We start from the raw sequence: 27,500 nt of genomic DNA, 5'->3' as shown, positions 1-27,500 counted from the left end.
CAAACTCGAACTACCCAAAGTAGCCAAGAACGGCTAGGAACGTGCAGCTGAAGACCCGTCCCAGTTCTCGGAGAACATAGGAATGAAGGAGTCTGCAAGAGACCATTAGGCCTACACTAGGTAGTTCCATGTCCATTACCACCCGTCATCCCCATCCATACAATTATCTAACCTTCTCTTAACAACCTTTCGTTTCAGCGCTCACTATAGTGTTACTAAGTCTATTTCATTCGTTAACTAGTACTGGTAAACCAGTTCTCTATTTCCTTTTTAAATCTAAATTTGTAAAGTATAAATTCTTACTACAAGTCCTACCCTGCTAACAAAAACAAAAAGCTATGACCTCAAAAGTAAACATCTATATTCAAATTACCATGCCCTTTCTAATGCAACGGCTTCTGGCACAGTAAAGCGCCTCATTACGCAATCAATTTTATGGATGCCGATATCTCTTCTGAGTCGATACACGGAAAATAGTCTCATAAATATATTTGGTACCTCCATGGCAAGCTGAAAAAATGACCCTAAAACAATACGAAACGACGCAGCTAATTTTTTTGTTCTATTTCCCTATGCAGCTCTAATGATTCGTTAAATTTAAACGTACTCTCCAAAAGCCATAAATAAATAAACATCCACATAGCAAGAATATTAGTCACAATACTAAAAATAAAAATAAAAAATGCACAAAACGGCAACATCACGCATGCGCGTTTTTTCTCAAACGCTTCCCTGTCCACGATCGTCCCCAATCACAAACGGTCACCTTTGTTGACTGTCATGACGCATCATGCATTTCCTGGAAGAGGAGAAATTACCAAACGATAACCTGACACTGCACTCCGACCCTGGATGATGCAGCAATAGACGGATGACTAACTAAAGAATCAACTCATCCGTGTAGACGGTGCTGATCTCAACCCACTAAATCACAACAGATCAATTCGCTTCGGATCGAAAACGAACGACATGACGTCATGAGGAAGTGCACCAATCAGGGCACCCGACTGTCCTGCCTGCGACATGACGTCATGGTACTATCTTCACACGAGTACTAACCATACACACGTACTTTATTGTACTCACCACAAATGATATACACTATCATATCATCATATCCGGTATAAGAGGAAGTTAATTTGCATTATTCATTGTAGTTCTACGCAGCAAATCTTATAACTGAGCGCACTCAAGCATGAACACGAAATTCAAAATTCCCTGAAAGACTAAAATTCTTAACTTCATTTTTCTTCTTATGGCCCTAAGATCCTACCTTTCTAAACTCTCCTTTCTAACACAACCTAAAAAGTTCTATCCCATTTTTTCCTTCTAACACCCTAAACATTCCAGTTCTATTCTTCTTGTCAAACGAATTAGAAAACTCACTGTTCACTGTTGACGTTACTGGGGACTTCTGTGACGTGTATCACTTTTATTCTAACTGCCGCCAGGCGATTTTATTCATCTCCGTGGCACCCTTACATGATAACGAAAGGTTTAAAAAGGCACTATAAAAATTGGAAATCTGTACCATCATTAAAACTTTATTCTATTTATCATTATTACTATTATTTATTTTTCTTTTTTTCAGAGTATGCACTTCCCTTAGATCTTGTCTCGCGCGCACACACTATCAACCGAATCCAAACAACATCCACTTCATCAATTCTACATAATTCTGCAACCCATTGGTGGTTGGGATCGTACTTATATATTTTTTTCTGGCAGCCGCAAAGTTGTTTAATTCAGCTGAGGGTAATTAACCTGGGGCCGTATACACAAAACTTTTTTGTTAGCCTTAACAATCTCTGCTAGCTAACAGAAAACCACTAAAAGTTATACACCAATGCTTAACTAACAACTGTTAGCTAGCAAACAGTTGTTTGTCAAGTACCGCTAAACAGCGCTGAAGTTAGCAGCTTATGAACATGTAAATGGACGTATTATCAAACATTGCACACATAAAACAGTGTTATTAATGCAGTTGTTCAGAATTTATTAATAAAGTATCATGATAGCACATAGATATCGTATGTATGGGTTTTTAGAAGTACTTATTAACCAACGACAGATATTTTTGGACGAAGGCGCATTGTACAGGCGGCCGTGCCACAGACAAATCTTCCGACAGAAGACTCAACAATAATTTCAGAGGACATAGACATGGCAGAAGAAACACAGAAAAAGAAAAGGAAGCCAAACTGGTCACAAGAGGAAACACTCCTCTTGATCAACGTGATTATGGAGAAAAAATAATAATAAATGGGCGATTCAAGCCAAGTTTAAACCACAAGGATTATGATAAGAGGGAGGCATGACAAAGCACGTTGATGCTATGGTATTGTTTTCTGTTTACATATAAATGTTCATCGACACTTGGAGCCCCAATTCTAATGTTTGTGCCATATATGGTACCCACAACACCGGGAAACCTACAGTTTTCCATGAACTCTGCTTGTTTTACTTGCATTTCTTGGCGAGTCAATAGGAATTTTACAAACTGAGTTACAATATCTGGTTCTGATAGTGCATCAATTGTTTGAGTAATGACACGGCTGATTGATCCTTGCGAGGTCCCAAATTCGTCACTGCTGCATTTTACCTGTGGCTAAATATCATAGGGTAATTGCCACCTTCGTCTCAGGCCTCAGTGGTCGATTCCGTTCTGTTCGGGATTGAAGTTTGTCCCTCACTAAATCAGCCATTTTTATTATACCAGCACGGTTCATTCTGAAGCGTTTGATGAGTTCGTCGTCATTGTACTCGTTAAATATGTCCCGTCGCTGTCGATAAACTCGCAGTCATCTTTTTAGTTGTTGTTGCTCCGCCATCTTTTCTACTAACAGGAATTTGTTAAGAGCTTAATAGTCCTCCACACCACTTTTACCTTAACAGTACTTTTAAGGCCCTAACAAGTTTTCTGTATCACTGTTAGTGCTTAACAGCTAAATGTTAGCCTTAACAGGAATTTGTTACCCTTAACAGCTATTTGTTAGTGCTAACAAGTTTTGTGTATACGGCCCCTGGTGTTTAAGGAGTGTCTATCCCAGACTATAGGTCTAACGTACCATCTCCCTCGTAGATCGTCATTTCCTTGGTTCCTTTGAACTCCGTCAACGCGTATTTCCCGCTCCTAATTAGAAAGTCGCGCAACATACTAGAATTTCTATTAAAAGAAGATAAAGCAAACACACACACAAGAAAAGGGAGGATTGAGTGGGAGGAGAAGGAAGAGGAAGAATGGAACAGGTGATAGGAGGATGAGAGAAAAATAGGAAGAAAACGGAGGAAAGGGGAAAGAGTATTACTATATCGTCGACAATAACCAGCGTTTCTATCCTTAGAAACAATATCACAGATAAGGTGGTGAGGGATCTAAGGTACAATGGATGAAGAGTTGAGATTGAGAATGCCTAGCATTTTTTTTTAATGATTCTATACTTTGTAGCGCGGAACTGAATTAACCATGACCTTGGTCCAACATGCTGGGGGCAGGGTTCGAACCGCCGTCACCTCGACCTCCGCCGCAAGTAGCGACGCTCTAAATCGCTTGGCCAGCGAGCGGGTTTCCTGTTAGGGGAATGCTGAACGAATCTGGTCCATAGAGGTCAACAAATACTTTAAATATCGACTACCTGAAACATGCAGTCAATACCTCAAACGAGAGATAAGTAAAATTAGGTACATATTTTGATTCAAAGAACCTTTATACGTTTGGGCTAGTGGATACCGGGGAGAAGTGCAGGACTCGAACCTGCGACTTGATGAATACGAGACTATCGCGCTTCCGGTTGTGCCACCGGTACGATATCAACCGATTAAAGTCGCCTGGCATTAGCTAATACAAGAATTATAGCGGAAGCCATGTTACCCATTCTATTGAGTTTTATTTTATTTCCCCCATGCCCCCCCCTTCCGAAGTTATCTTTCATCAGTTGACGGAAACATCAACAGCGAAATTATTAATCCTATCCTGCATATTCATTTCGATGAGCTTTAGAAAATATAGAGCTATATAAAACAACAATAATAATGTGTGTAATGTGTGTGTGTGTATATATATATATATATATATATATATATATATATATGTATATATATATATATATATATATATATATATATATATATATATATATATATATAAATATATATATCGAACACTAAAGCAGTCGACTATATTGATGTTCCATTGAATATCATCTCGCCAACAGGAAAGCATCATGGCCACCGGATTACGGGCAGACTGTGATCGGGGTGGAATTTCCGCGGGGGGGGGGGGGCTAAACAAATAACCAAAATCATCCACGCAATCAAAAACACCACCTATCACCAAGAAACGCATAAAAAGATCACAACACGAACATGCTAGAAGTATTCGGGGGCATTTCCAGAAATGTGAGGAATGTTTATCAATTCTTTCGCGCCGTGGGAAGCGCCGATTCCGTCATAAAACAAATTTAGTAACAACGTTAGGAAGTGGGATCCTTTCCATCCTCTCGCTCCAAGTCACCAGCAACGGTCATCCATGACATCATAACTTCGTCATAACCGTACGCTACGGGAGTTCTATATTTAGATCAATTACAACTGGCCTTCCCATCCTCCTTGTTCATATTTGGAGCTACAGACTAAAATCCGAGAAATTTAGGTAAACATTTCCAGAACCATATTCAAATAACAATGTCAATAGTTGTCACTTTCATTCGACTGACCACGCAATATAATTTTCATGACACAGAAGTTTCATTTACAAGACCTTCCATGAACTATTTGAATATATAATTGGCATGCCCTTCAAAGAAATGCTGTAGTAACTCCCACATACTATGGGAAGTAGTCATGTATCTTCATCAAGTTTCTAAATTCTTCGTACAGCTTCAGTATACTCCTAAACCATTGATTTTAGAGCCGTACCTAAACATTCTAATCTCAAATGTAAATCCTTCGGCTCTGAACTTACATTTACGCAAAGATCATATTGAAACAATTAAAATATTCAGTAGATAAACATAAATGTAAAAAAAAAATGACAATAAACTGACGAAAAGATATGATCAAGCGCGAGATGCAATGACAGCCACCGGTCAGGGGACGGTCCTATATAAACACTGGAACGACGTCGACCAGTCAGAATCTCGCATACTAGGACTCAGTACGCGTTCAGCTCTTGAGAACATATCAACCATGAGGGCAGTACCTCTACTTACACTTGGACTATTCTTCTGTCAGTTATACGGGTGAGTACACTATGTCCCGTCTCACATCCACTGAGACCCTGTTTAGAACGAAACAACTACCGATTGCCATTTCTCTAGGTTCTCTCCACATACTCAAAGTCATCACCTGTGCCCGGTGTGTTTGGGCAGCCGTGACAGTGACAACATCCATACAGGATAATTCCAATGAATTGGTCCTCAGTTTCTTGTGTATACATAACCTAAACCCCTTTCCGAGAGGGTTGCCGAGTCAAATCACAAACCCACGTTATACACATTAAAACCCTTTTAACGCCCCTCACCCACTTAGCACTTTGTGGATGAAGTTTCTTCTATCCCCTTATGAAACCTTTATATGATCACAAATCCCGACCAATACATTCACAATCTAAGCTAAAGTGACAGTAGTAATTGTTCCCCTTTGTAGAACTCAGAGAGAAAACATAAGATTTTACATTAGTTTGTGACCGGCAAATCACAAACCTGTAGTAGAAGAAGGAAATATCTTTTTTTATTTCAAAGGTCTCTTGACAGTATACACATACATGTACCAATAGCTTTCCCCCCCCTTACAAGAGAGGTAGCTTAAGTCAAAAGGCATAAATCCACTCCTATTTCATTCTCACATAATACCTATATCTCCAACTCACATCAGACCATACTAAGTGCTGTCTTGCTATATTGCCTTGACCCAAACAGTATGACAAAGTACTGGAATGATCACCCATTCGCAAGATGCTTTCATGGGAGGGCCAGCACGTAGATTTTGGAATGAGTTTAGAGTGGGTTTTTTATTCAAGTTCGCTATCTTCCTTATAATGTGGAAAAGGTTTTATGCATCCAGGAGGTGCCAAGATACGAGGGAAGGAAGTGGGTAGAGGGAAATGGAGTATGTAGGGGATGGAATGGGTGGGAGTGGTTTCTATGCCTTTGTCTTTTGGCTACCTCCCTTGTAAGGGGGAAAAGAGCCTTTGGTATATGTATGTATGTTTTATCTACACTTCTTAATCCCTTAGACAATGAAGAAGTGTCACTGAGATCAACAAAATACTGTAGACTGATGGAAACAAGATACAACAAAAGTGTTACCCAATATAGTTGAGGCTGTGTAAGACAGGCTATAACCCTTTCCTTCCTGTGAAGGTGCCACACAGATGAATAAAATGGTCTAGTGGAGATCAGAAGAAAGGAAAAGGGCCACCCAATTGGAAAGGGCTTAATCTTTAACAAGTTTCTTAACTAGATATACAGTTCTGCACCAACACATCTACATCACAACAGTTCTTAAATAATGTATATGTATGCTATAGTATCAGTATATGAAGTGTTTTCTCACAAACTGAATGGTACCATTTCTTTTTTAAATTTACAGCAGCTACAGTCTGTCATGTCAATCCTGTAAACCAAAGGAGTGCAGGCCAGTCTCTTATGAAAACTGCCACGCTGGAGTTGTTCTGGACACCTGTGGGTGCTGCCTCGTTTGTGCAAAGGTAAGTTCTTTCATATATCTCATACCTCAAGACTTCCCAGTAAATTTGCATCAAATTAATAGGATTTATAGAAAGGTTGTCATGCCTAACCATTTTGCAAATGGGTAAAAAAAAAATTCTTCTCTTAGACGAAATGTCCACATTCATGCACTATAATACCTTTACAATGGAAGGGGTTTCTTGTATTACTTTCATATAGAGGTAGAGGATCTTGCAGTGATATAATTCAGCACCTCTTTCATATTCTGTATAATCTTAATGGCAAATGACTTATGTGGACACTACTGTTCAAGTCAGTATACTAGCACCTCTTCCACATTTAGTATAATCTTGATGACAGATTCATGTGGGAAATATTGTCCAGATCAACATTACACTAGCTTGTCTTGTATATCTAATATAGTCTAATCTTAATGCCAAATAATTCATATGGACAATGTTGTTCCAGGTAGCATTAGCATGTATTTAAGAGAGCTTTCTTACACAACTGAAGTTTTTATCTACTCTTGATTAGAAATAGAAGCTTAGCTGCCTAATTCCATAGATAAAAGCATCACTTCATTTATATCTAACAGAAAGCTAAATGCATATATAATAATGGCAGTCACTATCTTTTCTACATTTACAGGGTGACGGTAAGCAATGCGGAGGCCACTTTAAGATCCTTGGAAGTTGCAGCAAAGGCTTCATCTGTGTTCCAAACCCCAATGACGTAAATCCACCAGAACATGCTGAAGGAACATGCCAGTTTATTGCATCCACAAAAGCAAAGGCCTTCCTCAAAAACAAGTGGGCCACGTCAAAGAAAACTCTTACAGACCAGATTCCCGAATCAACCTTGAGCAATGTACAAAATGAGAACAAAAAGGCTCTCTCTGATACAGCAAACGTGCCACAAGAGGTCCCCACTACCAACACTGACCCTCAATCTTCTCTGGGTAAAATGTACAATGACGAACCAAGGAGTGTATATGCCACTCCAAAGAAATTCCATGTAAGGAACATGCAGCCCATTGTTCAACCAAAAAGATATTTTATAAGTTACAACCCGCAAGTACAGAGAAGCAGTCCACTCAGGCGTCACAATAACCCAAGCAAACCCAGATGGAACAAAAATGCATACCGCAGGCAGAGATTTGTAAGAAAACCAAAAAGAAATGGCAGCAGAAAACTTGTTTACTACAATTAAATTGCTCCTATTTATATTTTACTTTAAGTAAAGTGTTCCTATTAATATATTTTTATGTTAATACTTTGTATTTAAATAAAACATGATTTGATCAATCTTGGTATTTCATTTGAAATAAAAATGTTCCTAAACTATTAACCACTTTGGTGTCATGAGGCACGAGTGAATACACGAGGATATTGGCATGGGCATCTTATATATTTATTTGCAGTTGTACATGAGTTTCCCAAGATTCTGTGAACTGGTTTGATCATGTTTTCTGTGTTTGTTATTACTCAGAGTAAAAGAGAACAAGTAATACAGCAGTGACTTTATATATAGTGTGATGAATTGTACATCTGGCAGCCTATGCTTTGCATGAGAATTTGACTTGTACTGAAGTGGTTAAGAACAGTAGAATCAAAAGGTCCTTTCCCCTTTACTAGGAGGGTGACCAAGTCTAAGGATGCACCCATTCAATAACCCACTCATTGTCCCTCCTCTTTTAGCTCCACAAGGATGAAGGGTCATCCCTGCACTCTACTTCACTGCTCAGGTCAGAGGTAAAACAAGAATTTTTTTTTTTTTCTCTCCAAAGCAGAGCCCAACAGCAAAGATAGTTAACCCCCACAGCTTCATTACATCTTTTCATGGCAACCCCCAATCCTTATCCACTTCAGAAAATAGACAAAAGAAATTACTATAGGCTGTATCACTTCCTTAGCCACCCATAACTAATCTAACACTAATCTCTTGCCTTCTCTTTACCTTGCTCCAAAGACATTTTTTTCATCTAATATCCACATCCATCCACTTCATTCTTGCTCTTCCCTCAAATTCACTCCATCCATTTCTGCTTTCCACACTGCTTTTTGCTAGTCTTTCTTCACTCATTCTTCCCATTATTCTTTGATCAACACTATCTGCCAGCTCTCTTTCCATTTCCATTCTACCTTACCTCCACGCTTTTCACTCTATCCATTCTTACATCCATCACACTTTAACACTTCATCTAAAACACATTTTGACTCTTTCTTTCTATCCCTTTTAAATTCTAAGCCTGCTCTATACAATGTTCTGGGCACAATCAATCCCTCATTTGGCTTACTTTTTGCATTCATGCCCAGATACTTATTTCTTGTGATAAAGCGATTTTTAACTACTTTGGTACGATGACGCCTGCATAAGTGTCATGAGGTGTAAGCGGGTACACAAGGATGCTGTTGTCGGTATCTTGATTATATATATTTTTGTAGTTGTACTTGAGTTACCCCTAGACTCTGTGAACTGCTTTGATAACATTTTCTGTGTTTATTAGTACTCAGAGTAAAAAAGAACGAGTAATACATTAGTGACTTTATATTTCACATTGCAAGTAGTGTGAGGCATTGTTCATATGGCAGCCAATGCTGCATGCGAGAATTTGACTTGTACTGACGTGGTTAATTTTCCACGCACATATACGCATCTTCCTTACTCTTATGATCTACCCCCACTCCTCCATTCCCTGTTACGAGTAATTCTAAATTCTTAAAGCTTTCCAATTCCTCTAGCCTCTTTCCTTTTAAGGATGGAAGGAAAGGGGGGCTTTGAATATTTAGGGTCACATGTAGACATCATAAATGAAGGTAAAAGTTAGTATGCTAGGAATATTAAAGTAGGATGAAATGAAATGAAATGGAGGAAAAAAAAAAAAAAAAATCATACAACATCAATCATACACAATCATGATCTTAAAATTATACATTCCACTTGCTGTGGATGTGCTGTGTGTTGCTACATTACTTCTAACCCAGGGCAGTTGGTGAGATGCAGGAGGAACCAAGAAAAGAGGGAGTGAGGGTTGGTAAATGGGAGTGGAGTATGTGGGGATGAAATGGGTGAGAGTGGATTTATGCCTTTGACTTTGGCTGCTTCCCTTGTGAGGGGAAAAAGCCCTTGGTATATATGTATGTACTTATTATTCTATTCATTTCATACTTATGTTTTGTTTTTTTTTGGGGGGGGGGGCACATGCAATTGTCTTTACCACAAGGGAAGTGGCCCGCAGCTTACAAAAGTTTGGCGACTACCGACCTATGTGAAACTCTCACTTCTTATCCACTTATCTAAGCATCTCAAAGACGACAGGTCATCTCTGTCTTCTGCTATACTTATCAGGTCAAGGACAATGCTCCAGAGCACAGCACTTCAACAACAGGGCATGATAGCTGCTATCTTGGCAGATATCAAAACCACAAATCTTGATAAAAGAGGAATAACCAAAATGCAGTTGAATATTAACCCTTTCCATACTATGATGCCAACATAGGCGTCATGAGGCGTAAGTGGGTATATGAGGATGCAGGAGATAGCACAGTCTTGATTATACAGGAATACCTCACTATACAAATGTGTTGTGTTCCCAGCTGACTGGTTGCTGTGAGAAAATTCATATATCAACGTGGGTTTTACATGTAAATAGGGGGGTGGTGTTCATGGACCCTGTCAACTCCCTCCTCAATTTTTGCCTGGGGCTTTCATATACACCCAACATTTGTTTTACCTACTTTATAGCACTTGGTTGTATAGTGAGGTATTCCTGTATTTATTTTGTAGTTGTAGCTGAGTGACCCCCATTTTCTGTGAACTGGCCTGATCATATTTTCTGTGATTATGGATAATTAGAGTGAAGGAGAATGTGTATTACAGCTGTAACTATATTTCATAATGAGAATATTGTGATACATCATTGTACATCAGGCAGCTGATGTGGCACAGGAGAACATGACTCATATCGAAGAGGTTAAGAATATAAAACTAAGTTTAATATACATACATTCCAAAAGGCCTTTTTCCCTTTATAAGAGGGGTAGCTGACTCAATGCACACAACCACTGTAATCTCGACAGGATGTGAAGAATTTTCCTATACTGATGCATGAAAACTTGGAATTCTTTGGAAGGAAAGATAGTCCAAGTTAGGACAATACATGAATTAAAATCTAAATATGATAATTGGAAAATATGGATATACCACAAGATGGAACCAAACATGAATTTGAAGCTATCCATACAGATATATAGCTTCAAAGGAAACATAGACCAAGCTGAAACAATACATACACATACATACATATACCAAAGGCTTTTTCCCCCTGCATGGGGGGTAGCCAAAAAGAAAAAGGCATAGAAACCACTCCCACACATTCCATTTCCTATATATTCCACTCCCCTCCACCTTCCCTCTTATCTTGGCACCTCCTGGATGACCCGTCATCCGACCCGTCATCCAGGAGGTGCCAAGATAACAATACATGAATTAAAATTTTAATATACATACATATTTTTGGCTACCTCACTTGTAAGGGGGAAAAAAACCTTTGGTATATGTATATATGTACATACATATACCAAAGGCTCTTTCCCTCTAACAAGGGAGGTAGCCAAAAAGCAATGGCATAAAATCCACTCCCACCCATTCCATCCCCATATAATCCACTCCCACCCACCCCCTCCCCTCCCTCTTATCTTGGCTCCCCCTGAATGACAGGTCATCCCTGCATCTCGCCCACTGCCTTGGGTCAGAAGCAGTGTCGCAAGACAAAGCACATCCACAGCAAGGCTACTTCATTAAATCTGCAACCTTCCCTCTGTCCCCTCATGCAGAAAAAGAGAAGGCAGGGAGAAATCCCTTCGGGTTGCATCAAAATATCATTCATACATACTCCCTCACCCCCCATCCCCTACCCATTACCCCTCATGCATCACAGAATCATCCATACACAACCATTTTCCCCTATCTGATGTCCTCTCTCGTCCTTCCTCAACAGACATTCCCCTTAATATGATATTTAATATGATACTTGAAAAATAAGGATATACCTCAAATTTTTAATCAAACATGAATTTCATATAAGATTATTTAATATGATTATTTCTTATGATACTTGGAAAATAAGGATATACTACAAGTTTGAATCAAACATGAATTTGAAGCTAGCTATAATAAATTCAAGAGTATGAGACAAGCCCCTACTAGTGTTGTGCTTTTCCTGTATATTTACCAAGTACATCCATCCAATGCCCATCTATTACCTCTCCCACCTTAGCACCACGTGGATAAAGTGTTATCTATTCATCAAATATTTCAGATCAAAGGCAATACAGTAAAACATAGCACATACACGTCAGGGTCTGAGACCTTTGTTACATCAACTGTTGCCATGAGTATCAATGATTGGAAACCCACAACCCCAGAAAAGATTCCAATAATCCTCAACCCCTCCGATAGTCTTCTAAGGGAAGAAATTTTAGACATATCTGTGTTGTACCTTGATTTTTCATGAGATGAACATAAGGGAGCAGGCTTCCTATTCCTATAACTCCATCCCACTTATTTGCCTTTTATGATACATGCCAGAAACAGTGGCAGAATTAAACATCACTAAGGGAACCAAAAGAGGTTTAGCTTTGATAGTGGTACAGGAGTTTCAAGAAAACAGCATAGAGTAGGGGTGGCTGTAGTACAAAAGTGGCATGATTCCTGTGTGTGTAAAGACTAACTCGACATATACATATTTATATATACCAAGGGCTTTTCCACTCCCTTACAAGGGAGGTAGCCACTCCCCCTTACAAGGAAGGTAGCCAAAGTCAAATGGCATAATTCCACTCCCACTTATTTCATCCCCACCCACTCCACTCCTATTCACCACCCTCCCTCCTTCCCTCTTTTCTTAGCTACTCCTGGATGATGGGTCATCCCTGTATCATGCCCATTGCCCTGGGTCAGAAGCAATGCAGCTAACTCTAACATAGACTAATGGTGTGTGGCTCCAGTCAACAGGGGCACCCCAAAACAGTCACTAAAACAATGGCTGCATGTTACCATGCAGTCAATACCCCATTTCAAAGCTGGCTACCTATGGTGAAGGAAAATCCTTTTGGTATATAGAGAGATAGTCTGTGTGGTATTAGTGTGAGGCAATTTCTATGTCACCAACTTTTAGTTGAGAGATGAGGGGAGCAGTTGCCAGCTTTCAGCTATCCTTATGAGAAAAAGTGAGAGAAAACAGCTGAAATTAATAGGAAGAAACCTTAGGCTTTGTCCTAAGCAGGGCTGTGGAGTCGGAACACAAAATCTCCGACTCCTCTATTTTTGGCACCACCGACTCCGACTCCTCTGTTTTTAGCACCACTGACTCCGACTCCTCTTCATGTAATTAACTGATTATGGCCTACATATTTTATAAAACCTATACAACACACATATGCTCCAATCTTGAATAAACTTATATCATTATAACTAATTTATATAAAAGAATAAATATATGTTATAATGCGGCTTTCCTATGTTTGACCTCTTCATTAATACTTTATAACTGAAGTAGAGATAAAAATTTTGAAAGGATATTGAAGAAGATTCAGTAAAATAAATATTCTATAATGTACCTCTTGATTTAACTATATACTGGTACTGCTATGCGATTATTGCGATGGACATTACTCTGGTTCTGGAACCGATTTTATCGATACGAGTACAATACAAGATACAGCTGAACATGTTTGAAACGTGATTTTTTTCAACTTTAAATATCCTCATTTCAATAATTTATTGTTAAAAAGTATAGAGGGGAAAAAGAAGGGGGAAGGAGAGTCTACAGTTGAAATCATAATTATCTTACTGTTTGGCAACACAGCAGTGGGAGAAACCACCAAGCTGGTGGAGTGATGAAAACGACGCATATGGAACTTGACAGGAATGTTATAGCTCCCGTGACTGTGTGTCAACAGAAGGTGTAAAATGGAGGTGTTTATTTAATATATTCAAGTAATACTTTGGATGTTTATCGCTCTATAAATTTGAAAGCCAGCATTGCACAAGGACGTTTTGGGGGTTTAGTGGAATGACCACAAAGATAAGACAATGAGATTTATTACATTTTATAATTTTTTTAATATATAATCTACTTATAATGAGTGTTCACTGCATAACTGTACAGACTAAATGAAGACATTATAAAGTGTAAAACTGGAGTTGCAGTCGGTATATTTTTACCGACTCCGACTCCAGGGACACCGTGATTGCTTCCGACTCTGACTCCAGTAACCGTAATTGCTTCCAACTCTGACTCCACGACTCCGACTCCACAGCCCTGGTCCTAAGACTGAGTGTCAACCACTTAACACTGCATCTCACTGTGGAGGCAAGGGTGTTGACAGGTTTTGAAGATGGCGGGGAGACGAGGCTCTATGTTGATGTCCACCTTCTGGAACCACCACTTACAGTACTCATCGCAAGTACCACCAACACTCATCACAAGTACCACCAACACTACTTAACTTATAAGCAACCTCCACTTACCTCATCTAGAGCACAGCATCAAATCTCTCACTTATGTAGATGACCTAACAATACACTCAGCACTGCCTTTGTAAAATAGCAGGGAACCACACAAATTTAAACTACAACTTTGACACACAAAAAAGAATGTCTGCATCCTCTAAGAAATCCAGTCATGTTGCTCACCTGACAACCATGAATCTTAGAAACAGTCAAATTAAATAATTAAATGGTTAACCTCTCTCACTGGACAGAAACCCTAAACCAATGGACCTCACATTTTGAGGCATACAATTCAGAGCCTTTGAACCCTTCTACCCCTCACACTATATTACAAAAACACAACCCACTGAATGCAACATAAAGACAACACCAGCAGTAGTCTACTCATATATCTACTACAACCTGCTCCCAGTACCCTACAATATGTCCACACAAAAACACACGTAATTCTTATCTCACCAAGCACCAGTTAGGTCATAACCCTGTGAGCCATAAAACCTCTCCAGACATCACTATCCAGGAAACTGTTCTGATCCAAGGCTGTGTGCACAGTTTGAGCAATTTTACAATCACTGGCTTACTAAACCTCCTTGTCTTACTATACTTCTTCCATTATCTGGTGACTCATAGGATGTGGCCAGCAAAACCAGCAGTATTGCTATGTCTAAACCATTTCCAAAGAAAACGGGGAGATGCCGTTTTCTTTATATTTACATGTATGACCTGTTTAATTAAAAGAGACTGCAAGCAGCCCAAAGATCCGCACTTGGCGTCTCTATGTAATTATTACAAAGCTTGGTAATTCCTAGCTGGGGCAACGTCACCTGACCTGAGATGCCACATCGTTTCACTTTTTTTTTTTTTTTTTTAACATGTATGGATGCCATGCAGAATGTCTAAAAAAGAAGAAGAAGAAAAAAAAAAGGAGGTACATTGATGGTGGACTGGCTGGTGAGGTTATATAATGTTTGTTGAAGAGAGGGTAGAATGACGGAGGACTGAAGGAGTGCCAATATAGTTCCATTTTATAAAGAGAAAGGGGGACAAATGTCAGTGTAGTAGTTTCACAGGGATCAGCTTGTTAAGTGTAGTTGGAAAGGCTTATGGGAGGGTCTTGACTGAGAAGATTAGGAAAGGAACAGAGGGAGTAATTGGTGAGGAACAGTGTGGGTTTAGGACAGGTAGGGGTTGTGTAGATCATATTTTTGTGGTAAGACAGATATGTGAGAAAGCTATAGGAAAAGGTAAGGATGTATTCTGGCCTTTTATGGATCTGGAAAAGGATTATGACAGGGTAAGGAAGGCACTTTGGGAGCTATTGCAAATATATGGGATAGGAATAAAGCTGTTAAGAGCAGTCAAGAGTTTTTACAAGAGTAGTAGAGCATGTGTTAGGATTAGAAATGGAGAGAGTGAGTGGTTTGAGGTAAATGTGGGACTTTGCCAGGAATGTGGTATGTCACCCTGGCTGTTCAATTTATACATGGATGGGGTGGTGCAAGAGGTAAATGCAAGTGTAGTGGGTCACATTTTGGAGATTATTAAAGAAAATTGAGAAAAGTGGGAGATAAGCCAGCTGTTGTTTGCTGATGACACTGTGCTTATGGCAAGATCAGAGGGATTGGGGAAGTTAGTGACAGAGTTTGGGAAGGTGTGCGAAAGAGGGAAGTTGAAGATAAAGGTGGGTAAAAGTAATGTGATGAGATGTACAAGGGGAGAAAGCGGCAGCAGATTGGAAGTGAGCATTAAGGGAGAGTGACTGGAGGAAGTGGATAGTTTTAGATACTTGGGTGGGAATGTGGCAGGAAAGGGAGGAGTGGAGGTGGAGGAAGAATAGAGATTGAGAGAAGCGAGTAAATGCCTTGGTGGATTAAAAAGTAATGAGAAATAGACATTTGGGAATGGATGTTAAGAGGAGATTGTATAAAGGAGTGATTTTGCCAACAGCACTGTATGGGGCAGAAACATGGAACATAGAGGAAGAGAGGAGTTTGAAAGTGTTTGAGATGAGGTGTCTGAGAAGTATGATAGGGGTTACTAGGCTGGATAGAGGGAGAAATGAGGAGGAGAGGAGAACGGGGGTGGAAAGGGAGTTAGGAGATAGGCTTGATGAAAGAGTATTGGGATGGTTTGGACACATGGAAAGAATGAGTGAAGAAAGATTAGTAAAAGAGGTGTGGAAGGTGAGGTAGAAGGAGTGAACATGAGAGAGCGACCCAGGATGAGATGGATGGATGGGGTAAAAGTCATTGGAAAAGAGGGGAATGCCTGTTGAGGAGGGACAGGAGAGGACAGGAGATAGGAGTGAATGGAGAATAGTTGTGTATGGATGATGCTGTGATGCATGAGGTGGAGTGAGTAGGAGATGGGGGGTGATGGAGTTTGTGTGAGAAATAAATTGATGCAGCCCGAAGGGATTTCTCCCAATCTTCTCCTTTTCTGCATGAGGGGACAGACAGAGAGAGAGAGGGAGGGAGAGAGAGGGAGAGAGAGAGAGAGAGAGAGAGAGAGAGAGAGAGAGAGAGAGAGAGAGAGAGAGAGAGAGAGAGAGAGAGAGAGAGAGAGAGAGAGAGAGAGAGAGAGAGAGAGAGAGAGAGAGAGAGAGAGAGAGAGAGAGAGAGAGAGAGGGGGTGTCATTGATTTAATAAAGCAGCCTTGCTGTGGATGTGCTGTGTCTTGTGACACTGCTTCTGACCCTGGGCAGTGGGCAAGATGCAGGGATGACCCATCATCCTGGAGGTGCCAAGATAAGAGGGAATGAAGAGGGTGGAGGGGAGAGGAGTATGTTAGGGTTGGAATGGGTGGGAGTGGTTTTTATGCCTTGTTTTTTTTTGGCTACCTCCCTTATAAGGGGGAAAAAGCCTTTGGTATATGTATATATGTATTCATCACCGATTTAATGAAGCGGCCTTGCTGTGGATGTACTGTGTCTTGCGACACTGCTTCTGACCCAGGGCAGTGGACAAGGTGCCAGGGATGACCCGTCATCCAGGAGGTGCTAAGATAAGAGGGAGGGTGGAGGGGTGTGGAGTGTATTCAGGGATGGAATGGGTGGGAATGATTTTATGCCTTTTCCTTTTTGGCTAACTCCCTTGTAAGGGGGAAAAAGCCTTGGTATATGTATGATAAATGAACGACCTGAAGCTGAACACTGTCAAATTATATTTGAATGAAGGCATGAATGATATTTCAGTTATCTTAGACGAATACATACCAAAGGCCTCTTCTTTCTTTCTTTCAGAAGGAAAGTGGCACATATCCACTACATACACACTGAAATCCATTTAACATCCATTCCCATCTCAAACACCTTACAGATGATGGGTCTTCCCTGTCCCAAACTACACTCATCAAGTTCAAGGCAATGCAGCAAGACACAGCACTTCCACACTAGGGTCTGACAGCCAGATTAGGTTTATCCTCACTGCTTCATTATATGCTGTGTCTTGCTGCATTGCTTCTGACCCAGGGCAGTGGGTGACCTGTCATCCATGAGGAGCTAAGATGAGAGAGCGGGGAAAGGGCGATCGATGGGAGAGGAATGGGTAGGGGTGGGTATATGCCTTTGACTTTGGCTACCTCCCTGATAAGGGGAAAAAAGCTCTTGGTATAGATAAATTGTTTCATTATGTGGCAATCTTTCTCTTTCAGTTAAAAGTTACATAATCAATGGAGACCTCCTGCTACGTGAAAACACAGAATCAATATTGCATAATCTTATTTAGACATGTATTTACCTAGTTGTAATATACGGGAAGGGAGCTATGCTTGTGGTGACCCGTCTTTGTATCTCTCCGTATCAAGTTTTATCTTAAAATCTTGTATAGTGTTTGCACATACTGTTTCGTTGTCTAATTTGTTCCATGTATTTATCGCTCTGTGTGGAAACATCCACGTGAAAATGGTTACACCAAACATCTAGACAACTTACCGGTTTGTTTATGATGATATTACAAGTTGCTGGATCTCTTCCAATTTTGGTCTCACCCTCGAATACATCATGACAAGTGTCACCAACTTCTAACACAGCCACCTGTAATATAAAGAAATTATGAATTATAATATAACCACCATATAGATGGGATAAAATGGGCACTGGGAAATAGGGGAATGTCTGTTGAGTGGGGGAGGGAATGGGCAAGAGATAGATGTGAGGTGCATGTGAATGGACGACAAATTGATGCAGTTCAAAGGGATCTCTCCTTGTCATCTCTAATCATTCACGAGTAGACATGGAGGGAGGGTTGTTATGTAATGAAACAATGGAGGTAAATCAGCTTCAGCTATCAGTGCCTGGTGTGAGGGTGCTGTGTCTTGCTGCATTGCTTTAGAAGCCAGGGATGGTTTGGGAGGCGAGTGTATAGCTTGGCTGGCTATCTCCCTTATAAGGGAGAAGAGGACTTTTGGTATATAGATAGATGCTATTCATTCATCTCTATTATATTTAAGTAATGCCAGGGTACTGACCACATATCTATATGCATTCAATACATAAGGGACTACTGGCATACCCCTTGAGACCAAAGCCACATAATATTAATCTATTTCAGAGTTAAATCTCTACTCACAAAGAAATGCTGACATATATATATATATGCCAAAATAAGGAGGGAGGAGGGTGGAGGGGAGTGGAATATGTAGGGAATGGAATGGGTGGGAGTGGTTTCTATGCCTTTTTCTTTTTGGCTACCCCCTGTGTAAGGGGGAAAAAGCCTTTGTTATATGTATGTATATATATATGTATATATATATATATATTAAATGTTAGGGATCTTGCGTGAAAAATAATTTCACACAGCCCGAAGGGATTTCTCCCCCATCTTCTCTTTTTTTCTGCATGAGGGGGGGGGGAGGGGAGAGGGAGAGAGGGGAGAGGAAGAGAGGGAGAGAGAGAGAGAGAGAGAGAAGAGAGAGAGAGAGAGAGAGAGAGAGAGAGAGAGAGAGAGAGAGAGAGAGAGAGAGAGAGAGAGGGGGGGGGAATAACCAATTAAATGAAGCGGCCTTACTGTGGATGTGCTGTGTCTTGCAACACTGCTTCTGACCCAGGCTAGTGGGCGAGATGCATTGATGACCTATCATCCAGGAGGAGCCAAGATAAGAGGGAGGGAGGAGGTGAATGGGAGTGCAGTATGTGGGGATGGAATGGGTGGGAGTGGATTTTATGCTTTTGTTTTTTGGCTACCTCTCTTGTAAGGGGGTTAAAGAGCCTTTGGTATACATATGTATGTATTCATTTTACTTCTGTTTGTCTTTTCTTTCTGCTGACTCTCCCTTGAATCTATCCTTTGCCACTACCAAGTCTCCACCTCTTCATTTTCCTACACTCTGTGGTGGAGAGATAGGAGTGCCACCACTGTTCCCGTGCATATTACTGAAATCCACCAATGTCCACGTAGCGCCAGATACGTGACCCGAGTCCCTGTCCCTACCTGCTCACCTCACTCCTTTTGTATAAATACATGCTTTTCTCCACTCTGTAATCACCTCTGCTGAAGAGGATCACAGTTAGTGATCAAAACATACAGATCTTTTTACTTTTGCCTATTCTTCTCCCAAGGCGCTGACACCAGTATCCTCGTATATCCTCTCGCACCTCATGACGCCTATGCAGGTTTCATTGCATGGAGGAGGTTAAATTTATTTGCCCAATATGATCAAATTGGGTGCTGTGCCTCAAGGGGGCTCTGCACAGAAGTGTTTGGGGCCAGGTCTTGAGCAAAGAACACTGTGTTGTACTTCATTTAAACTGATAAAACAATAATATTACTGTAGGAACTTATAAACTGAGGGATTTGTCAGTGAATTCATGAAAATAAAACAGAAATTAAGGACTTTTGTAGAGCAGAGGTCCTGCTATCTATTTTCTAACTGGGTACCACAATTCCTAGCAACGGCCCTGAAAGACTCGAGGCAAAAGAGGGTCTGGGAAGACTCTATCCAGAAGCCTTTAAATTGGATCTTTAAAGTGCTGCAATGACTGTATCAAACTAGCAACTGCTCCACGAGACTTAGAGAAGACTTGTAACCAGCATAATCTGTTGACACCACATACATACATATACCAAAGGCTCTTTTCCTCCTTACACGGGAGGTAGCCAAAAGACAAAGGCAACCACTCCAACCCATTCCATCTCCTACATACTCCACTCCCTTCTACCCTCCCTCTTATCTAGGCACCTCCTGGATGACGGGTCATCCCTGCATCTTGTCCACTGCCCTAGGTCCACCAACTTTGGCTATAATATGTACTGTATGTGGCATGCTTCCCTGATGTTGCTCTTACTCACGGGGTTTCCACAACACAACCCACACTGGATGAGACCAAGGAGATGCCCACAGAACACGTAACTAGAGCAAGTCAACCAATACTACCAAGAGTTGTTTGGAACGGGACGGATGACTGCACGGAGACTCATTTAAAGATGCCATGGAGAATGGCATATACATGTGAGTGAAGTAACATGGCCCCCCAAATGATGATGACCAATGATGGTTTTCTGCAAGTGGTGGCATAACATGATGGACGTCAGAGAGAACCATCTCCCAGCCACCCAACTTTTAAAACACATCAATACCTTCACTTCTGTCTGGAGGTTCATGAAAGCTCCAAGATATCTATCAACTTTAGTTCCTTCATCTTTTCCCCACAAGGAGAACTGACAACCTGTAACAGTCCCCCTACTACTATATCAAGTCACTGACAGAGAACTTGTTAAACATTAATATGCCTAAGAAAAAAAGTCCAATGTTGCTTCCCAGGTATCTACTGGAGGGCTCAAATACCACTGGCAAACAATGTGGGCATTGTGGACAACTGCCCAGGATGTAACACTTCACCCCATACTATTCAACACGTCATGGAAGACTGCCTTATACACAATCACACACGCAAACAACACAATATACACTCCATAAAGAATTTGTGGAGAAAACCCGTTTCGGCCGTGGCATTCCTTGGGGAGACGAGACTGCTCAGACAGTCTAGGGATCAACAACAACAACTGTGGGGCTGAGATTCCAGATAGTAAAATTTGAGGTAACAATTATTATATTTCTGCATCAAACAACGTAGTCTACCTATCTCTAAACCAAAGGCTTTTTCCCCCTTACAAAGGAGGTAGCCAAAAAGAAAAAGGCATAAAAACCATTCCCACCCACTCCATCCCTAATACACTCCACTCCCCTCCACCCTCCCTCTTATCTTGGCACTTCCTGGATGACGGGTCATCCCTACATATTGTCCACTGCCCTGGGTCAGAGGCAGTGTCGCAAGACACAGCACATCCATAGCAAGGCCACTTCTTACCCCCTTATAAGAGAGGTAATCAGTCAAGGAACACACCCACTCCCACCCATTAGTAATTACTAAACTAATAAGTAAATACAGTATATCTAATATCACATTCATGTTACTGGTTTGTACCAAGGGTATTTCAATCTTACACTACATATATCTGTAAAACAACATTTTACACAGCATTACAGTCTAAGTATTATGTATACAAGTATTTGCAAAGTACAATGATGGACAAGCATTAAGTGATGACATCTTTTAGAAAAACAAGTTGTTGGTGATCTTTGGATCCTGAGTGTGTCTTACCATTACTTCCTTTACCAATTCATACTAGAGAAAGAGTTAAATCTAATGACAGTAGTACCTTCATTACTATCATTATTAACTTATGATGATATGGTTTGTCACAAACTCCCTCCTATCAGAGGGCTAGGATGGCCCCCCTCACAGAGGATTTTGTAGCATGGAATTTAATGAACCATACCCTTGGTTCAACTTCACTGGTGGCAGGGTTCAAACCACCATCCCCTCGACTTTTGCCGGAAGTAACGATGTTTTAACCCGCTCAGCCAGCTAGCTTCACTATACAGGAATACCTCACTATATGACTGAGTGCTATAAGTAGGTAAAACAAATGTTTGGTGTATGTGAAAGCCCCAGGAGGCAAAAATCAAGGGGGGAGGAAGGGTGTTGACAGGGTCCATGAACACAAATCCCCTTTTATTTACAGGTAAAAACCCACCTCGATATACAAATTTTTGCATTGCAACCAGTCAGCTGGGAACACCACTCAGTTGTATAGTGAGTTATTCCTGTATATAATATATATATCTTACCAATTTAGGTTTCGATGTCTCCAGATCATCCCACACATCATCAGCGAGTGCCTGGGTGCACTCCAGCATTTGCGTGTCATCCATCTTGAGCTGCTTGATTAATTACAAAAACACCTCAGGTACATCTGAAATGAAATACAGAAATGTCACTCATGCATAACTAAACTTATACTCTTCATAAGTATATCGATCTATATAACAAGACCTTCTTCCTCTTTATAAGGGAGGTCACTGAGTCAAAGGTACACACCCACTCTCAGCTTCTCTTGGACGAAGCGTCATCCCTGTCTCCTACCCAGTGTCTGGGTCGGAAGCAATGCAGCAAGACACAGCACATCTACAGTAGGGACACTTCACTTAACCCACCTCCCCCCTAGCCTCTTTACGTGTAAGATTCAAAACTTGTCATGCCCTCAACAGCAATTGACCCAGTGTGGTAGGAAGTATATACTCCAGCCCTTCATCCTGAGGTGCTGAGATGGTACACTAAGGTATTCTATTTCATTGACAATAACCAAAACTTCTAACTTTGACAATGTTATCACATTGATATGATGGAGTCAAAGAGGTGGTATAAATGACATATTTGAGGAGGGTAGCTTGAAAAAGTAAGAACAGAAATTAAAAATGATAAGCATTATCTAAAGTTTGCACCTCATTGATATATCCAAAGAATGCTCCTCTGACAATGAAGGAATACTAACTTCAATAGAAAGCCTTACACCCACAATGTACTGTAATTTCCTGTTTGTAATTTACAGGGTAGAGACAATCATGCTAATAAAATATCAGTGTGGTATATATCACATTGCCTCTGACCTAAGCAGTATCGGTATGGCAGAGGAAGGGATGATACTTCATTCATGAGGGGTCAAGATGGGAGGGACAAGGAATGAGATTTTTAACTTGATAACTCTCAAACGAAAGTTTTACTGTTATAAAATGAAAGATTGCATGGAAAAGCATATGAAAACCAAATATTAGTTAATTACTTGTCTTAGTTCAGGTGTGGTGGTGCAGTGCAGTTGCACATTTTGTCACCTCAAGGTAGCAGATGGTGATCATGCATGGGTGAGTGATGAGGAACTTTTTCTAATGCTTTTTCATACTTTGTTCCTCACCACTGCTGCTTCTATCATTCACTATTTCTTTTTCATATGAATGTCTTTTGTATATGTTACCTTACGTCTTACACCATGAGAAATAGAGGGTTGTGGGTCATGTGGAGGTGACTGACCTGCCCCTCCATGATGTCTGAGGAGAACAAAGGATGCATGAGGGGTGGGTAGGTGTAGTGTGTGGACTCATTCACCCTGAATTGGTAAGCTTTAAGATGTGGGAGCAAAATATAGACTGCCAAGTTTAAGAAAAGCCTTCACATCACATGATGTATGTCATAAGTAGACGCTGCTCATCATATGATGTATGTTGTAGTTTATGGGTTAACTCCATGAACACAATGATGCCTATGTAGGCATCATGAGGTGAAAGTGAGTATGCCAGTGTCAGCTTCCTGATAATATTTATTTTGTAGTTGTAGTTGAGTGACCCTCTTATTCTGTGAACAGGCTTGATCACTTTTTCAGTGGTTACAAGCATTCTGGGTGAAAGAGAATGAGTATAACAGCTGTAACTTTATATTCTATAAAGTGCATATTGTGATACATCATCATACATCAGGCAGCTAATGTGTGTGTGAATATTTGACTTGTATTGAAGAGGTTAAAAGTGTGGAATGGGTGCAGGGTGGTATATACATTGAGAAGCCACTCTTCCCCTTACAAAGGGGAAAAGAGCTTTTGGTATAAATGTATATTATAATCCTCTCTGTTCAACAAATCAACAATTGAACTCATGAAAATTTCACTCTTTTCTGAGGATGTTTCATGCCATATTTACTGACAACAATATAAATATTTTCAAATCTTATTACAGCCTCTAGATCACATGAAGAATTGTCACCCCAGACTTTGACAGGGTGACAATTCTTCATGTGGGTTATCCTAGGGTGACAATTCTTCATGTGGGCCATTCTGGGTTTATGATTCTTGGGTTGTACAAGTTGATGACAATAAGCAAAACCCTTGTTCAACCTAACCTAATCTCTATTCCACTGTTGATATTCAGCTTGCTGGGGTGACAATTCTTCAGGTGAGATCTCATGGGGTGACAATTCTTCATGTGAGTGTTCTGGGGTGACAATTCTTCATGTGACCCCAGCCTCCTTGTATTTCATTTCTGTATTTGATCTTAATTCAAAACCTAACCTTTTGTTGTTTTCAACTGTCTGAATGCTAGGTGTTGGTCCTACAATGCTGTCTACTAGTTTTACAGAAAAGGTATATATTTGCTGCTGCTTATAACAATTTAAACAATTGACAAATACAACATTGCCAATGGTACTCCCCAAGGTAGGCGTAGCTCGTCTTGGGGATCGGTGCCACCTGCATAGAGCTGATGGCCTGGGGTGGTTGCTGCCGTTTGGCCCCCCACTCATGGGGTTGGGGGGTGGTCCCACGACGTAGACGCTGCAGCTCAAACATATTCATAATCATATCACTCACTGCTCCATTAACACACTGAAAGACAACACACTGCTGCATGCCAGACCCCCTGATATCCACCCTTCTGAATCCTCTCTCCCATGAAAGGACAGAGTCCACTTGGCCAGACTGCGGTGCGGTCACCACCCAGCACTTCTAAGCTACCAGAAGAGGCTGGATGACCGCGTTGTGAACAGCTGCCCAGGATGTAACACTTCACCCCATACCATACAACACATAATGGAAGACTGCATTATACACAATCATGCACGCAAACAACACAACATACGATCTATAAAGGATTTGTGGGAAAACCCAGTTTCGGCTATGGCATTCCTTGGGGAGACGGGACTGCTCGGACAGACAGTCTAGGGAACGACAACAACAACAACAACAACAGTGCCAATGGCAACTACCAATTTCAGGCACATAATGGAAGACTGCATTATACACAATCATGCATGCAAACAACACAACATACACTATATAAAGGATTTGTGGGAAAACCCAGTTTCTGCTGTGGCATTCCTTGGGGAGACAGGACTGCTTGGACAGACAGTCTAGGGAATGACAACAACAACAAATTTCAGGCTAACCTATTTCAATTTAATGGGAGGTTAAGAGACTATCTTATGTGGCTCATATCTAATACACCTTGGGTGTTATGGTTGATAACCTAATTTTTTTTTACCAGTTTACATGATTTTGTACACTTAAATTTTCTACATCACTACCGGTAATGTTTTTTTTTTGTTCTTATATGTGTTGTGTTGATATATAATCTACATCACTAATGGCAATGTTTCTTTGGTATGTGTATACGATATCTCCTTAATGATACAGTAAACCCTTGATATAATGGATCTCAATATACTGGATATTGGATATAATAGACCAAAAAAATCTGACCAGACAAACTCTTGCTATAATGGATTTTTATCCATTTTAGTGAGGGATCCTCAGTTATAACAGATCTTTGGATATAACAACAGATCCATGTCTTCATATTGTCTGTTAAGTTGAGGGTTTACTGTAATTTCTAATCCTACCAATTTCTACTACCGGACAAACTTTGGGATATAACGGATGTCTGGTAATTCCATCAGATATAACCAGATCATCGGTTATAATGGATCTTCGGATATAACGACAGACCTGTCCCCATAATATCCGGTATATTGAGGGATTACTGTACATCTATAATTGCAATAAATGTACTTGTTCACTGCTCAGGGGGTACTGATCAAGTCTTTCCTTAAATTTGCTAATAGTTGGGGAAGTGATAACATCCTCAGGAAGTGTATTTCATAAATTCAGAACCTTTACACTAAATGAATTTGCTCAAACTAGTCTTCCAGTGCCCTCGTTTCGTTAGCTTGCATAATTTCAATCTTGTACTGCTTTCATTGAACACAAAGAAGACACTTGTGTCAACGGTCTCCATCCCTTTCAAGATTTTATACGTTTCCATAAGGTCTCCACTCTATCTTCTATTTTCTGTTATGAGTCCAATATTTTTCACCTGTCCTCATACTCCATAGTTAAGAACTCTTAGCTCCATAACTAATTTTGTCATTGCTCTCTGAATTTTCTTCAATTCTAATATGTCCTTCTATAATACAGGGACCAACCTTGCACAGCATATTCCAGGTGCGGCCTTCCTAAGGAACAGTATAGTGTCTTATGCATCTCAAAATCCATGTACTGTACGAAAATTTTCTAATGATAAGGCCAGCCATCCTGTAACTTTTTGCCACTGGCCTCGCAATATACTGTGCTGGTTTAAGGTTCAATGAGACAAAAACTCCCAGGAATACATATGGAAAATTCTTCCATTTTTATTTTACTCTCATGTTAAACAAATTGTTTTTATAATTTAACTACTGCTAAGAGTAATATCAATATCTTTTGGAAACCTCACCCTACACAGAGAACGGGGTAACCTTAACTCATTGAACTTTCCCATTATTACTGACATTTTGAAAACCAGGTGGACAAGAGCATTAGTTCCACTAAGAAACACCCATAAACAGCAGTATTAAGGTTGACATCAATCAATGGCTAACATGTCATAACAACACTCATATAATTATAAAGCCATTCAATCAATAGCACACAGAAAACCCTAAAAGCCTACCCACTTTATTTATGACCTAATAAACACATTCTAATAACCGTTTTGATCATTATTATTATTATAGGGGTTTCCTGCTGCTGAAATAATTGCCTAGCAACAGCCTCAACATATAAAATCATATGCCATAATTCCCAGCCCTGATTTTATGAACAGTAGGATTACTACCCTTAATCTGTAACGTTCTGACACCAAATGCATCATCTGACAAAGATAAACAAATAATAAGTAAATAAATAAAGCACGTCAACAACAAAAATAAACATTTCATGCCTCGACATGCAGAATTCTAAAGATCAATAAATTCCTTTCAAATGTTTAAGATCACCCTACTTACTTACATTTTACATTAAAGAAGATATTCAAGTAATTACACTCGTTCAGTTTCACATGCAATTATTTTAGTATTGACGATATATCTTGAAATTTACGAACTAAATGTTCAAAGTACTTCTATCTCCCGCCCAATTCCTCTACTCACAACAAAAC

The 27,500-nt window shown here is 40.2% G+C and overlaps 2 protein-coding genes across 5 annotated transcripts in view; one reads left to right on the top strand and one right to left on the bottom strand.

Moving 5' to 3' along the window:
* LOC143022575 (uncharacterized) overlaps nucleotides 1–27,500 on the bottom strand; it is an 83,990-nt gene that overhangs the window by 56,287 nt on the left and 203 nt on the right. Inside the window, exons 2-4 of one of the 4 annotated variants that reach the window (XM_076180859.1) lie at nucleotides 23,327–23,588; nucleotides 22,335–22,459; nucleotides 18,136–18,237 (exon numbers count right to left, since the gene is read on the bottom strand). In XM_076180859.1, the coding sequence (XP_076036974.1) occupies nucleotides 18,136–18,237; nucleotides 22,335–22,418 (186 nt within the window). In that variant the 5' untranslated portion in view covers nucleotides 22,419–22,459; nucleotides 23,327–23,588. Of the gene's footprint in view, nucleotides 1–18,135; nucleotides 18,238–22,334; nucleotides 22,460–22,584; nucleotides 22,744–23,326; nucleotides 23,589–27,352; nucleotides 27,492–27,500 lie in introns of those variants that run through there. The other 3 variants (XM_076180860.1, XM_076180861.1, XM_076180858.1) reach the window with 3 other exon arrangements.
* LOC143022578 (uncharacterized) lies at nucleotides 5,127–7,993 on the top strand. The gene is made up of 3 exons (XM_076180864.1): nucleotides 5,127–5,240; nucleotides 6,592–6,709; nucleotides 7,338–7,993. Exons 1-3 carry the CDS (start codon nucleotides 5,188–5,190, stop codon nucleotides 7,896–7,898), a joined length of 732 nt encoding a protein of 243 aa, XP_076036979.1. The 5' UTR covers nucleotides 5,127–5,187; the 3' UTR covers nucleotides 7,899–7,993.

Source organism: Oratosquilla oratoria, unplaced genomic scaffold (assembly GCF_046742065.1).
Source record: "Oratosquilla oratoria isolate Oo_2021 unplaced genomic scaffold, ASM4674206v1 SCAFFOLD120, whole genome shotgun sequence".
NCBI classification, from domain to species: domain Eukaryota; kingdom Metazoa; phylum Arthropoda; class Malacostraca; order Stomatopoda; family Squillidae; genus Oratosquilla; species Oratosquilla oratoria.
The sequence above is the reverse complement of the archived record's forward strand: the minus strand, read 5'-3'. Positions and strand labels throughout refer to the sequence as shown.